The 16,109-nt window shown below is 28.4% G+C and overlaps 1 protein-coding gene across 3 annotated transcripts; it reads left to right on the top strand.

Annotated features, from left to right (window-relative positions):
* The first annotated feature begins 373 nt into the window (after positions 1 to 373).
* LOC123266714 (peroxidasin) lies at positions 374 to 15,467 on the top strand. 3 transcript variants are annotated; one of them, XM_044731096.1, is made up of 7 exons: positions 374 to 478; positions 2,104 to 2,423; positions 5,911 to 6,428; positions 7,852 to 8,153; positions 9,578 to 10,308; positions 11,519 to 12,390; positions 13,895 to 15,467. In XM_044731096.1, the coding sequence occupies exons 2-7, from the start codon at positions 2,230 to 2,232 to the stop codon at positions 15,316 to 15,318; spliced, it is 4,041 nt and encodes a 1,346-aa protein (XP_044587031.1). In that variant the 5' UTR covers positions 374 to 478; positions 2,104 to 2,229; the 3' UTR covers positions 15,319 to 15,467. The 3 variants fall into 3 exon arrangements, with proteins under 3 accessions (XP_044587031.1, XP_044587029.1, XP_044587030.1); XM_044731094.1 differs by having other exon boundaries at positions 380 to 478; positions 2,040 to 2,423; XM_044731095.1 differs by lacking the exon at positions 374 to 478 and adding an exon at positions 501 to 524.
* The last annotated feature ends 642 nt before the right edge of the window (positions 15,468 to 16,109 follow it).

Here is a 16,109-nt window from a genome sequence, read left to right as displayed (position 1 = left end):
ATAAATATACAAACTATCAACCATAAAATCCATAATTAAATTTCCTTAAAATTTTCTCAACCACACTGCATTACCGGGTCACAAAAGCAGTGACATTAAAATACATTCGAAAAAATATCTGCGATCAGCATACACATTACCATGGAGTAGAGTCTCCCTTTCTCCAAGTAGCAGCAGATACTTAAAATATAAAACTACTTGAGTATGAGAGTAGGCTGAGAAGTCTGGTATCGCCAGCATTATACTTATATATACATACATCCAGTTGATTCTTGGTTGATTTTACAATCTCCATCTACCACAGTGTTCTCCATCTCCGCATTCGAGTGTGATTCATGTGTGGCATGGTACCGCGTTGGTAAAAGTTTTAGTCAAGCTAGTGCCACTCATAGAGCCGCTGTCCGGCTGAATGTGTTAAAGTTCAGTCTCTGAATCCAGCAGAGACCTTTTGTTCATTGTATTGCACTCAAGCATTAATGTAACATTACTTGTTGCTATTATTATATATTACAATATAATACCAAGTACATCAGTTGTCTTGTTATATTTAATATTATATTATATTATACATACACATGTGATGTGTACTTATACATACTCAGATTCTCAGTCTTGCCTGAATAACTCTAGAGTCTTAGATAGTATTAATATCAAGATTTTTTAAATTATTATTATTATTATTTGAAAATTTTCAAGTTTTAAAAAATGAAATAATAATAATAATATCAAGATTTTTAAATTATTAGCATTATTATTATTATAATAATTATTATTACTATTATTATTTCTTAATTTCTAAAAACTTGAAAATTTGCAAATTATAATAATAATAAAAAATTAAGAATTTTGAAATTGCTATTACTATTATTATTATTGTTTGAAAATTTTCAAGTTTTTAAGAATGAAGAAACATTAATATCAATAATAATAATGATATCAAGATTTTTTAAATTATTATTATTATTATTTGAAAATTTTCAAGTTTTAAAAAATGAAATAATAATAATAATATCAAGATTTTTAAATTATTAGCATTATTATTATTATAATAATTATTATTACTATTATTATTTCTTAATTTCTAAAAACTTGAAAATTTGCAAATTATAATAATAATAAAAAATTAAGAATTTTGAAATTGCTATTACTATTATTATTATTGTTTGAAAATTTTCAAGTTTTTAAGAATGAAGAAACATTAATATCAATAATAATAATGATATCAAGATTTTTTAAATTATTATTATTATTATTTGAAAATTTTCAAGTTTTAAAAAATGAAATAATAATAATAATATCAAGATTTTTAAATTATTAGCATTATTATTATTATAATAATTATTATTACTATTATTATTTCTTAATTTCTAAAAACTTGAAAATTTGCAAATTATAATAATAATAAAAAATTAAGAATTTTGAAATTGCTATTACTATTATTATTATTGTTTGAAAATTTTCAAGTTTTTAAGAATGAAGAAACATTAATATCAATAATAATAATGATATCAAGATTTTTAAATTATTATTATTATTATTTGAAAAATTTTAAGTTTTTAAGAATGAAGAAACAACAACAATAATAATAATAATATCAAGATTTTTAAAATTATTATTATTATTATTATTTCATTTCTAAAAATTTGAAAAAGTTTTAATCATTGATGATAATAATAATAATAACATTTAATATTATTATACTATATTATACATACACATGTGATGAGCACTTAAACATACATACTGATATTCCCAGTCTTGCCGGAATAACTCTAGAATCTTAGCTTGTCTTCAGTCTTAGTTGATCACTCCTACTGTTGTGTCTTGAACTTATACTTATAGTTAAGTATTAATTTTTGTACCTTCTCGGCTGGCCTCTACCTTTTCTTCTATTTTCTTCCTCCATCTTCCAACCAATAACTCACTCTCCTTCTCTTTCTTTTCTTCTCATTCTTGTTCTTAGTCTTTTTATTGCCTTGTGGATTCGTGGGTTTTAATGTGTATATTCAACATATTACTGGTTGCTGGTTGCTCGGCAGCTTATTCTTGCCCACGTACTATTAAGTGTACATGCTGCTTGCATTGAATTGAATTAAATATCAGTTTTGTGAAGAAGAAATCAAACAGGCAATGTGATCTTCCAAGACTACCGGAAAAAATATTTTTAATTGGTTTTTTATTCATGGATTTACTTACTTGGTGCTGATTTACGGACTCCTCGACAGCAAAATGAAACTTTTCAATGAGGTGTGCTGCGTTTTGGTGCTTTTGGGGCTGATTCTGGGATTAGAGGTCCAGACCCTGGAAAAAAATAGTTTTTTTAGTAATTGTCCTGATAAATGTTGGTGCTATCACTCCAGTGTAAGATGTATGTATCAAGGAATTACTTTGGTGCCGAGAGTTCCGACGAATACTACTATTTTGTAAGTAATTTTATTTTTTTTATAAAATTATTGAATAGTTCTTTTTAATAAAAAATTATTTTTTTAATGAAAAATTATTGAATTATTTTTTTTTAATGAAAAATTGTTAAATGATTTATTTTTATGAAATTTTTTAATGCAAAAATAATTAAATTATCCTATTAATTAAAAATTATTAAATAATTAAATTTTTAATAAAATTATTAAATAAAATAATTAAATTTTTAATAAAATTATTAAATAAAATAATTAAATTTTTAATAAAATTATTGAATAATTTTTTTTTTATGAAAAATCTTTTTTTTTCTAGAATTATTGAATAATTTTTCATTAAGAAAATCATTAAATAAATTTTAAATGAAAAATTATTGAACAATTTTATTTATAAAATTATTAAATAATTTTTTTAATAAAAAATTACTAGATACATTTTCTAATGAAAAATTATAGAATAATTTTTTAATGAAAAATAATTGAATAATTTTTTTTATAAGATTATTTAGCTTTACTGTCAAAAGAGCGTATTTAAAATAATTGCAGTGATTATTAGTATCAATATTAAATTTATATAGCAATAAATATTATTGATTCTTATAATAAAATTCATTCATAATTTTTGACAAAAAAAAAGCATGAATAATCTTTTACATAAAAATATTTTTACGTTTATTTAATAAAGATTGATCACGTGGCGTTTAATATGCATAATTTGAGTTTTTTATGCTGGTGCTGCAAATAATTACAGTAATTATTATTTTGCGAATAAACACTATAATTATTTGATGAGAAATAAATTCCTAAAGACTTTAAATAAAAACTTGTCGATTTTTAAGATTTTTACTACAAAATTTTTTATAAAATTCAATTTGCAAAAATAAAAAAAAATTACTGATGTAATTTTTTTTAATATAAGTTTGTAAAAAAAAAATTAGGAAAACTGTTGACCCTAAAGGCCATCTCTGCAACTTCCCGCTACCTCCATACCTAAGTGCTCAACAATTCACTTATATTTTAAGCTCTTCGAGCTCAAATAAATCGCTGTTCTGTGCTTTTGAGCTCTTCGAGCTCAAAAGGCTGATGGACGTTTTATAGAATACTATTTTTTGAATTTTCAAACCGCAATAACTTTTGAATGAATTAACCGATTTTCTTGCGGTTTACGGCATTCAACGCAGTTTTTTAAGTTCTTTGAAAAATCTTGAAGCGCGAACTGGTCAGACTAAAAATTTCATAGAAATTCTGAAAAAAAACATTTTTTTCAATTTTTTTCGACAACGATATCTCACGAATAAATCAACTGATTTTGACCGGGATGGTGGCAATCGACGTGGTTTCTTGAGGTTAAGATCTGATTATTTTTTGGAATTGATCGGTTCAGCCGTTTAAAAGATATTTCAAAAAAATAAATTTTTGGAAATTTTATTTTTGAGATTTCTCAAAATTGATCGACTCAAATTCTGTAAATTAGTATCAGAATTCTAGGGGCAAAGAAACTTTTCAGAACGCCGCTTATTTCGATCGAATCGGATGATCCGTTCAAAAGTTATGAGAGATTTACATACACACACACGCGGACACGGTGACATCACCGCGGAAATAGTCAGGAAAGCTTCCTAGGACCTCAAAACATCGAGATCTGATGAAAATTCGATTTTCGAAAAACGGGGTGAAAACAATAACTTCCCGATTTTTGAAAATTTTCAATTTTCTTAGCGGGAAGTTAAAAATCTGGCGCCTGTCGATTTAATTACCATAAAATTAGCAAAATACACTCAACTTTTTCAAAAAAAAAAAATCAAGAATAACGACCTAAATAGATATTAGTCATCAAAAGTTATCAGCCATTCATTAATAATTGTCACGAATAAATGCCAGCTTTGTCTCAACTTAAAAGTTTTTTTAATGAGAACACGATAAATATTTTAGTCACAATATAAAAATGAAAATATTTATAAAATTTAAATTTAGATACACAGAAAGATTTATCAAAAAATAAGTCATAATAAATCATCATTTTAGACTATTAAAACAAACGCCACTATTTGAAACAGAGATAAAAATACACAGAGTTAACTTAAACATCCAGTTCCCAATAATGTTTCCTGTAAAAAAAAAATAAATATTTTGATCCAATAAAATAATGAGCTTACTACAAGCAATAATTTATTTGATACATTATTTATTGATAGTTACTGTGGTCAGAATTTTATCTTTAAATTAAAAATAAAAATTAATAGGGTCAAATTTTTGATATGACAGTGAAAATATTAATCGTATAAAAAATTTTTCAAATAAAAGTTCAATATTTAATTTTAAAAAAAATGTCTAATAATTTTTTTTTAGGTCCAATAAGAAAGCCGCAATTTAAAAATTAAACTTTAAGTAGAAAAAATTTGATTTATTTTTTATGAATCTTAATTTTGGAATTGCGTTGAAAATATTAGTTTTATGAAAAAATCATAGGAGTAATTTTTTGTAGAAAATTAAGAGGGAACACCATTGTGATGCTCGAAAAAAAGGTGATTTTCGGGAATTTTTTTGACAGGGAAAATAAAGGAGTTTAAGGGTTAGATTTTTTTTATTTTATTAAGGGTATATTAAAGATTATCACCCTAAATTTTTATTAAATAATATTTAATTGTTACAAAGTTATTAACAATCTCGTAGAGCACTAAAAAAAATTTCCCTCTCCATCAATGCATCGATAACTCAAAAACGGATAATCTGAAAATAAAAACCCAAATTGCTTTCTAATCAATAAGGATGTAGTTATCGTTGCACGTATGGAATTTTGAAAATTTTCTCATTGTTTTTGCTGTTTTCTTTTTTTTGTTTTAACCCGACTAAAAAAATCTTTAAAATCAAAATTTTTGTAATTCTTTACGTACAACGATAACTACATCCTTACTGATTAAAAAGCAATTTGGGTTTTTATTTTCAGATGATCCGTTTTTGAGTTATCGATGTGACCATGGAGGGGGGCATTTTTTCTAATGCTCCACGAGATTGTTAATAATTTTTTAATAATAAAATTTTTTTTAATAAAAACTGAGGGTAATAGTCTTTAATGTACCCTTAATGAAAAAAATAAAATTCGATCCCCAAATTTTTTTATTTTCCATCAAAAAAATTCCCGAAAATCACCTTTTTTTTTTTGACCGTCACAGAAATGTTCCTCCTTAAATTTTTAACAATTTTTATTTAAAAAAATTTTTTATTGGACCAACATTTTCGCCGTGAAATCTAAAATTCACAGATACACTACTATAATAATGTAAAGAATTTTTTTTAACAAATAAAAATTAAAATTTAGAAATTTTTAAAAATTAAAAATGCAATTTCTTAAAAATAATTTTTTTAAAGAAATTTTTTTGTTAAAAAAATAAAAAAATAATCAAGTGAGACTACTAATCTTAATGAATTTTTTAATTTTTGCAAAATTAAATTTTAGTCTAAATAATAACTTGCTTATAAAATAATTCTTCAGAGATTTACGATTCAACGACATAGTGGACTTACAACCGGGGACATTCCACGGTCTCAAGCACATGGACACAATTCTTCTGAATGACAACAAAGTTAAGCACTTGAGTGCGAATACCTTCATTGGGTTGCCGAGGCTGAGGATTCTTTACTTGTATAAAAATTACATAACATCAATAACGCCCGGAGCGTTCTCACACTTGCCAAATCTGAGACAACTTTATTTGCAAAACAACAAACTCATGGAGATATTGCCCAACACATTTAGCAACTTACCTCGTCTTGAGCGGCTATTTCTGCAGAACAATGAGCTGAAGAAAATACCGGCCGCTGCTTTCGAGAATATCGGCTCGATGACCAGATTGCGGCTCGATTCCAATGATCTGGTCTGTGATTGTGATTTGTTGTGGCTGGTAGAGAGATTGAGAGATAAACCGGCCGAGATGGCTGCTATTTGTCAGTCGCCTGAAGAAATGCAGGGCAAGTCGCTGACAACTATGACAATACACGATTTTCACTGCAGTGAGTCTTTTTAATTATTAACAAATACAATTATTCTAGTTAGCTGACTACTATCGGTTTTTTTTATTTTTATAACAATAATTAATTAAAAATAATAAAAATATTGATGAATAAAAAAATTTTTTTTTTAATTTTAATTTTTTAAACGCAAAATTTATAAAAAAATAATAAACTAATCAACTGTTTGGCCTAAAAAACTTGTAGGGAATATAAAAACAATTTAATTGGTATATAATCTATATTATTAAGAGGACAAGAACAATTTTGTCTCTTGAACAGTCATACGATAATATCGGTTTTTTTTAGTAAAATTTTGTGTTATTGCAAAGGTCTTGACTTGAATTTGTGTCTTTTCAAGGTTTTATATCATTCTCACCGATAATCAACTGTTAGGCCTAAATGTCATGTAAAGGATGCAAAAACAATTCAATTGGTATATAATAATCATTAGAAATAAATTTATCAACAGTTTTAAAGCTTATTCTCCTCTCTTATTTTCTCTCATACTTTAAATACGCACAAAAAAAAAGTTCACTTGAGCCCAGAAAATATTTTTCTTCCTTATTATTATCTTGTGCGAAAAAAAAATTTTTTTTTGACACAAGAAATTTCACTTATTCCAACTAAATTAATTCTCTTGCTTTAAGAAATACGTATCTTGATCCAAGAAAATTTATTTAAGTCAAGAAAATCTTTTTTTGAGAAAATTCAGCCTCTTGCTCCAAAAAATTAAATATCTTGATAGAAGTAAATTTTCATTAATATTTTTATTGATTAACATGTCAAATGGGAAGATCAAATAATATTGAATCATTTTTTTTCATTCAATATGTATAATTGCACGCTAAAATAAAATAAAATGGGTATCAAATATTCAAGAGAAAAATTTTTTAGAGGTGAGAAAATTTTTTTCTCAGCTGAAGTAAGTGGCGCTGGTTCCCTAAAGTATCTAAAAATCTTGATCAAATATAAAAATTTATTGTATCAAGTATTTATGATAATTTGAATGAAGAAAAAATTACTTTCACAAAGAATAGAATTTCAAGAAAAATTTTTACTTCGGGTAACACAACTTCGGTCTTCCTTTAGGCACCCGAAAATTTTCTTGAGCCAATAATTTTCTTTTCCAGTCAAGAAATTTTTCTTTCTGTGCGGGGATGTAAATTTGAAAATTTTGAATTTCTAAAAAAATAATAAACTAATCAATTTTTTTGCCTTAGAACCTTGAAAAGGATGCAAAAACAATTCGACTGGTGTATAATAATCATTAGAAAAAAATTTATCGGAAGTTTTAAAGCTTATTATCCCTTCAGTTTAAAAATTTTCGATCTCAGTCGTAAAAATGGAGCCTTTCTTATTCGTTTACGTTTTGGTTGAATTATTCTTAAATGATTGATACTAATATACGAATAACAACTTTCAGAGACTCCAAAAATAATCCAAGGTCCCGGAGATGTTGAAGTGCAAGAAGGCGAGACTGCATACTTCACTTGTCGCGTTGATGGGGATCCAAAGCCGGCTGTTAAATGGATGAGAAACTCCGACCAAGTTAATGTTGATGGCAAAAAGTACATTTTGAAACAAGACGGGACTCTTGTTATTCCTCGAGTGACTGTCGATGATATTGGAGAGTATGAATGTATTGCTGAGAGTAAAATGGGCGCTGAAGTTTCTCGGAAAGCTCGCGCAGTTATTACTGTCAGCCCGGCGATCCGTTTTATTCAGGTAATTTTTAAATTAATTATTTATTATTAATTCAAGTAGAAAAAAATTCTTTGCAATCTGCAATAAGAGAAGAAATATGTCACAAATTAAACAATTAATTACTGTATGAGTAATACTTGGCGCAAGTGTCTTATGGGATAAGATCGTCGGAACTCGATAATAATGTGATTCACTGATTAAAGATATTAATTTTAGATAAACCTTAATAAATACTTATTAATATAATTGCTTCAATTGAAAATCTATTTTAGAGTTTGTATCTTTGATCATAATTACATTTAATTTATAATTTAAAATAATTAATCTATTGTTTTGAAAGATACAATTTAAAATAATGATTTTTAAATTGAGACATTTGATCATTGTTAAAAAATTTTTCTAATAGATAAATTTTAGCAATGAAAAAATTTTGAAAAAAATTCCAAATGAAAAAAATATAAAACAATAAGTGTCAATTTTTTGAAATAATTTATTTAATTAATAAAATTTTAAAATAGTGAAATGTCTGCTAATTTAAGTATGATTTAAAAATGATTTTGAAATTTAATGAGACATTTAATCATTTTTAAGAATTTATAACAAATTAATTGTAGCAATAAAAATTATTAAAATACCAAATGAAAAAATTAGAAAAAAATTAAAAGTGCAATTTTTTAAACATAGGGTAAGTGTGTGGGTATTACTGCGGTTTTTTCTGTAGGTCTTACTTCAAAAGCATTTTTATTGAATTTTTCAAAAATGAAAAATAATTTTTAAATTGAGACATTTGATATTTATTAAGAATTTTATAATAAATAAATTTTAGCAATAAAAAAATTTTGAAAAAAATTCAAATGAAGAAAATGTTAAACAATAAATGTAATTTTTTTAAATAATTTATTTTTTAGATACAATTATAAAATAGTGAAATGTATGCTAATTTAAGTATCATTTAAAATGATTTTAAAATTGAGAGACATTTAATAATTTTATAACAAATAAATTATAGCAATAAAAAATTATAAAAAAAATTTTAAATGAAGTAATTGTAAAAAATTATAAGTACAATTTATTAAATCTAAGTTATTTATTAAATAAAATTATACAATAGTGAAATGTCTGCTAATTTAAACATCATTTGATAATTTTATAACAAATAAATTGTAGCAATAAAAAAATTATAAAAAAAATTTCTACATTAAGGAATTATAAAAAATTATTAGTACAATCTTTTAAATCTAAATTATTCATTAAATAAAATTATAAAATAATTAAATATAATTAAAAAAAATTCCACATGAAGAAATTTTAATAAATTATAAGTGCGAAGTTAAAAAAAATTTTTTTTTATAATAATTGATTGGTTATAATAATTTCAAAAATTAAATTAAAAAAAAATTTTATATAATAATAATAATAATAATTAACAATTTTAAAATTTGCAGTTACCAACTTCTCAAACAGTGACAGCTGGAGAAGACATAAGCTTCACGTGCAAAGCAGACAGCCAGATTCCAGTAAAACTGGAATGGTGGAAAGACGGGCAGCGAATTTACTCCGACAACCAGCGAATATATCTCCAAGACCAGTCCTCAGTTTTGAAAATCCTCTCCGCAACACCTCGGGACGGAGCGAGGTACGTCTGCCAGGCTCGCAATGTCAACGGCTTCGCGGAAGTCAGCGCGGACTTGCGGGTGCTGGACAAAAATTCCAGTCCCCCGAAATTGATCTACGAGCCCCCGAAAAATTTGGACAGCGAAGTAGGAGCCACCGTGGAGATCCCTTGCCGCGCCGAAGGTGAACCTAAGCCTGTAATTCAGTGGAAAAAGGACGGCAGCGCGCTGGAACCAAGAGTTTCTTCGATAAAAATCTCCCGGGGAGGCTCGCTGTACATCCAAAACGTCTCGCTGGCAGACTCCGGACGGTACGAGTGCACTGCTGTCAATGATAATGGACGTGCTACCGCGCAATGTCTGTTGCAAGTACACCCAGTCCTGGGCAGCAGCAACACCATCAGCAACAGCATCGGCTCTACCTCTGACACGCTGATAAGGCGCGCGTTCAATGACGCAACTGAGACAATTGACCGAGCAATTAATCAGACGCTTGAGTCGCTCTTTGGAGTTAATAATAATGGCAAAGAACCAAGGCATTTTGATCCATTCCGCGTCACCAGGTCAGAGTTTGAATTTTTTGAATTTAGAATTTGTTGAGAAAAAAAATGTATTCTTTTTTTTTAATTGAAGATTGATAATTTAATTTTTTATTCAATTTTTGAAACTAAAAACTTCCATTGATTCTTATTAAGAATTTTTGGAATTAATAATTGATAATTTGTTTTTATTAAGAATTTCTGGAATTATTAATTGATAATTTTTTTTAATTAAGATTTTTGGAATTCAAAATTTATAAATTATTTATTTATATTATTAAGAAAATAAGAAAAATTTTTCCCTGATGAAGAAATCAAATTTGAAATGATTTAAAATGATTTGAAATAATTTAAAAGCATCTGATTTGAATACTATATAGACATATATTTAACATAAAGGTAGTCATTTCAAATCATCTTTCAGAATCAGGGTTGATAGTCAATTTATTATGATAAGTATTTAGGCTGCATTCGAAAATGCTCTAGATACATAATTAAGAAATGACCTTGTATCTTGTAAACTATTGACATTTTTAAAGATATAAGCTCACTCCGACATTACACTCATTGAGACCTTTCATTTGAGTACCCACATCAATTTTTCATATATTTATATATATATATTACATATATGTATATATGAAAAATATATCAAAAAGCATGTGGGTACTCAAATGGAAGCTCTTGATGAGTGTAACATCGGGATGAGCTTATATGTATCTTTAAAAACTTCAATAGTAAAGAAAATACAGTGTAATTTAACAAAAGTTATTATTTAATAAAGCAAAATTTTATTTATTTATAGTTCACAAGTCACAGCAGTTACATAGTGACTGCAAGGTTGCTAGTTTTACTAAGAATTTTCGGAATTCAAAATTTATAATTTATTTATTGAGAATTTTTGGAATTAATAATTTATAATTAATTTTTATTGAGAGGGTTGAGATAAAAAATATTTATTTAATTTAAAAATAAAAAATAAATTAAAAAATGAAAAATATTTATTTAATTTTTTAGTCCTTAATATGAATTAAAAATTACTTTCTAATGCATTAATTAAAATTCTAAATTTTTCCATCATTTTCATAGGTAAACTCTTAAAAAAAAATTATAAATTATTTTTAATCCGGTTTTTTCGACGAAAAAAATGTTAATATTAATTTTTTTCTCACATAAAATACATGTAATTTTTTTTCAAATCGCAAATTAAAATACTCAATATTCAAATCACCAGATTCCCGAACGCAGTCGCCAGAGCAGCAGCAAGACCAGCAGAAATCTTCGAAAGGACTCTACTAAACATCCGGCGTTTCATGGACAAAGGAATGTCAGTAAATTCATCAACACCCTTCAAATATGAAGACATACTCACCTCCGAGCAGATAGCAGAAATAGAAAAACTCTCAGGCTGCACCGGTCACAGAAAAAAACACACTTGCAATAATCTATGCTTCCACACCAAGTACAGAAGCATCGACGGTAGCTGCAACAACTTGAAGCATCCCACCTGGGGATCATCTTACACCGGGTTTCGCCGCATACTCCAGCCGATTTACGAGAACGGATTCTCGCAACCTATCGGCTGGGACTCCTCGAGACTCTACTATGGATTTAAGAAACCCCCTGCGAGGTTGATTTCTACCAAACTTATTTCCACGACAAAGATATCGTCAGACTCGAGAATCACGCACATGGTGATGCAGTGGGGCCAGTTTCTTGACCATGATTTGGACCACGCTTTGCCAGCTGTTTCTTCCGAGTCCTGGGACGGAATAGACTGTAAAAAATCCTGTGAGAACGCAGCACCGTGCTTTCCCATGCAAGTGCCGCCGGGGGATCCAAGGATCTCTAATAGACGGTGTATCGATTTCATACGGACGAGCGCGGTCTGCGGTTCCGGGATGACTAGTATTCTCTGGGGTCAAGGAATTATGCCTCGGGAGCAGATGAATCAGTTGACTAGTTATTTAGACGCTTCTCAGGTTTATGGATATAACGATGAGCTGGCTTTGGATCTCAGAGATATGACTCCATCAAGGTCGCTTAATAATGATGCTGACAATAATGACAATAGAGGGTTACTAAGAGAAGGAGTTACTTTACCTGGTAAGAAATATTTTTTAATTAAATTATTATATTATTAAGAGAATAAGCAAAATTTTGTGGCCAGTATATTTATATGATAAAATGAGTTTTTATGGTTAAATTTCATATTATTCTTACCAATAGTCAATTTATGATAATAAGTATTTAGGCTGCATTCGAAAATGCTCTAATTCTAGATACACAGTTAAGAAATTACCTTGTATCTTGTGAACTATTGACATTTTTAAAGATATAAGCTCATTTCGATGTTACACTCATCAAGACCTTTCATTTGAGTACCCACATCAATTTTTCATATATTTATATGTATTATATATATGTATATATGAAAAATATATCAAAATGCATGTGGGTACTCAAATGAAAGCTCTTTATGAGTGTAACATTGGGACGAGCTTATATCTTTAAAAATACCAATAATTAAAAAATGACCTTGTAGTGTGTTAACTATTGACATTATTAAAGATATAAGCTCATTTCGATGTTACACTCATCAAGACCTTTCATTTGAGTACCCACATCAATTTTTCGTATATTTAAATGTATTATACATATGTATATATGAAAAATATAACAAAATGCATGTGGGTACTCAAATGAAAGCTCTTGATGAGTGTATCATCGGGATGAGCTTATATCTTTAAAAACGTCAATGGTTAAGAAAATACAGTGCAATGTAATATAATTAAGAAATGACCTTGTATCTTATGAACTATTGGCATTTTTAAAGATATAAGTTTATCCCTATATTATATTCATCGAGACCTTTCATTTGAGTACCCATATGCATTTTTATATATTTTTCATATATTCATATATATAAATATATAAAATATATGAAAAATTGATGTGGGTACTCAAATGAAAGGTCATGATGAGTGTAACATCGGGATGAGCTTATATCTTTAAAAACGTCAATAGTTAAAAAAGTACAGTGCAATTTAACAAAAATCATTGTTTAATAAAGCAAAATTTTATTTATTTATAGTTTACAAGTCACGGCAGTCACACAGTGACTGCAAGGTTGTTAGTTATTATTATTATAAATTTTTAAGCTAGTCAAAAAAAATAATAATAACTTATATTTAAAATTTTCAAAAAATTATTATTATAATTAATAATTTTTTAATATTTATTTCTAAAGTCTGGTTGTTTTTAATATTTTTTCAATTTTAAGTTATTGGCTATCCAGTCTAATACAAGAATTTTTTTTTAGCCTGTATTTCCTCCCCTGTTGTGTCAGTCAAATTAATCTTTAATGACAAATTTAGATATGAAATGTAGCTAAATTGTATATGCCTGGAAAGAAATACAGGCTAAAAATTATTACGAATAAATAATAATTGTTGCATTAGACTGGATAGCCAATTAACTTAAAATTGAAAAAATCATTAATAATATTATAATTATTTCTATTAATTTTAAACTTGTCAAAAAAATAATAATAACAACTTGTTTTAAATTTTTATTGCTATTATTATAATTAATTATAAAAATTTTTCAGGTAAAAAACCACTGCTACCTTACTCAACACCTGGCCAATTCGTCGACTGCCGAAGAAACCCCATAGAATCAACAATAAACTGTTTCGTCGCTGGAGACATCCGAGCAAACGAGCAAGTAGGTTTACTCGCAATGCACACAATCTGGCTGCGAGAGCACAACCGAATAGCGCGAATCCTCGGCGAACTGAACCCCCACTGGAGCGGGGAGAGACTTTACCAAGAAGCTCGCAAAATAGTAGGCGCCGAAATGCAGCACATAACTTACCAGCACTGGTTGCCGATAATATTCGGGCAGACTACCGAAGAACTAATAGGCTCCTGGACGGGTTACAATCCAGAACTAGACGCGAGTATTTCTAACGTCTTCGCAACAGCAGCTTTAAGGTTCGGGCACTCGATAATCCAGCCGAGATTGGAGCGTCTGAACGAAGACTTGTCGAGCATTCCCCAGGGCCCGCTGAACCTGCGAGATGCTTTCTTTTCTCCTTGGCGGCTGGTCGACGAAGGCGGAGTCGATCCTCTTCTCCGAGGAATGTTCGGGACTGCAGCGAAGCTTAAAATGCCCGAAGAAAATCTCAACACTGAGCTAACGGAGCAGTTGTTCAGGACTGCTCACGCTGTTGCACTGGACCTAGCGGCTATGAACATCCAGAGAGCGCGCGAGCATGGAATTCCAGGGTACCTAGAGTGGAGAAAGTTCTGCAATTTTTCCCATGATTTTGACAGCTTTGATGAGCTAGCTAATGAAATATCCAGTGCGAAGGTCAGAAGGAAGCTCCAGGAACTCTATGGACACCCGGGGAACATCGACGTCTGGGTCGGAGGAATTCTTGAAGACCAATTGCCTGGAGCGAAGGTCGGTCCGCTGTTCAAGTGCCTTCTTCTTGAACAGTTCAAGCGGACCAGAGACGCTGACAGGCTGTGGTATGAAAATCCCTCGACCTTCAAGCCTGAGCAGTTCCAGCAGATTAAACAGACTAGCCTCGCGAGAATTTTATGCGACAATGGAGATAACATCACTAGGATACAGAAGAATGTCTTCGTACTTCCTGAAAGAGATGGAGAGAAAATGGTTTCTTGTCAGGATATCCCAGCGGTTGATTTGAGATTCTGGTCACAGTGCTGCGGAGACCTGGACTCTACTTGCACGAGTGTTAATGGAAACTTGCCGAGGGTCAGGCTACCCAGGTCACCTACTGCGGAAAAATATCTTGAGGTCTTTAATACTCACCAGCAACTGGTTGATGGTGATGGTGATAAGAGCAAAGACAAGGTTGTGATGATGGTCGAACATGTTAGGGAAGAGGCGAGGATACTTAACAAACTGGTTAATAAAATTTCTAAGAGGGTCGAAGAACTCAAGGAGTTTCTCAAGAGCACCAATAATACTATTGAGAGCTGGATGGCTGGAGATTTAATTTAATTATTTAGATTTTTTTAATTACTGTTGATAGTTTACGCTTAACTAATGCAATTAAATAATGAGCGATTTTTTAATCAGTGATACAAATAGACAATTTTTTTTTAATAATACTAAAGTTAGCCGACGTTTTTAATTATTTTTGTAGTAAAAAAAAATCTAAAAATTTTTAGATTTCGGCTATCTTAATTTAACTTTTTTTTTTTTTTTTTAATTAAAATATTGTAAAAAATATAAAGAAATATTTTTTTGTGTCTATAATTGAAGAAAATTAATTTTTAAAAAACAAATGAATTAAACAATATTTTTTATCATTAAGATAAAAAACTGAGTTATTGACACTGGCCTAATTATTGACACTTGCAATTTTATTTTAATTAAAAAAAAAAAAAAAACAAATTAACTCTGATAAATTAATAAATATCATTTTTGAATTATAAATTTTAAGATAATTGGTTTTTTGAGAACATTTTATCTTTTTAATCAGAATAAAATTGCAAGTGTCAAACAACTAGGCCAGTGTCAATAACTGGGTGTTTTACCTTAGTTTAAATAATTATTGAAATATATTATATAAATTATTGATTCAGTCGTAACTTTATAGTTTTTTTTTTAATTTTTTGTAAATGATATTAATAGACAATTTTTTTATTAATATTAGTTAGCCGACGTTTTTAATTTTTTAATTATTTACTTATAATTAAAGAATATTTTTTATTATTTTTGTAGTAAAAAAAATCTAAAAATTTTTAGATCTCGGCTATCAATTTTAATTGTTTTTAAAAAATTATAAT

This window comes from Cotesia glomerata, linkage group LG6 (genome assembly GCF_020080835.1).
Source record: "Cotesia glomerata isolate CgM1 linkage group LG6, MPM_Cglom_v2.3, whole genome shotgun sequence".
Classification (NCBI taxonomy): domain Eukaryota; kingdom Metazoa; phylum Arthropoda; class Insecta; order Hymenoptera; family Braconidae; genus Cotesia; species Cotesia glomerata.
This window is presented reverse-complemented; position numbering and strand designations above follow the sequence as displayed.

Excerpts from the sequence above, each read along its gene's own strand:
- LOC123266714 (XM_044731096.1), top strand. The coding sequence starts at position 2,230 with ATGAAACTTTTCAATGAGGTGTGCTGCGTTTTGGTGCTTTTGGGGCTG. Across the intron at positions 6,429-7,851 it reads AATACACGATTTTCACTGCA|AGACTCCAAAAATAATCCAA; the intron begins GTGAGTCTTTTT and ends AACAACTTTCAG. Across the intron at positions 12,391-13,894 it reads AGAAGGAGTTACTTTACCTG|GTAAAAAACCACTGCTACCT; the intron begins GTAAGAAATATT and ends AAAATTTTTCAG.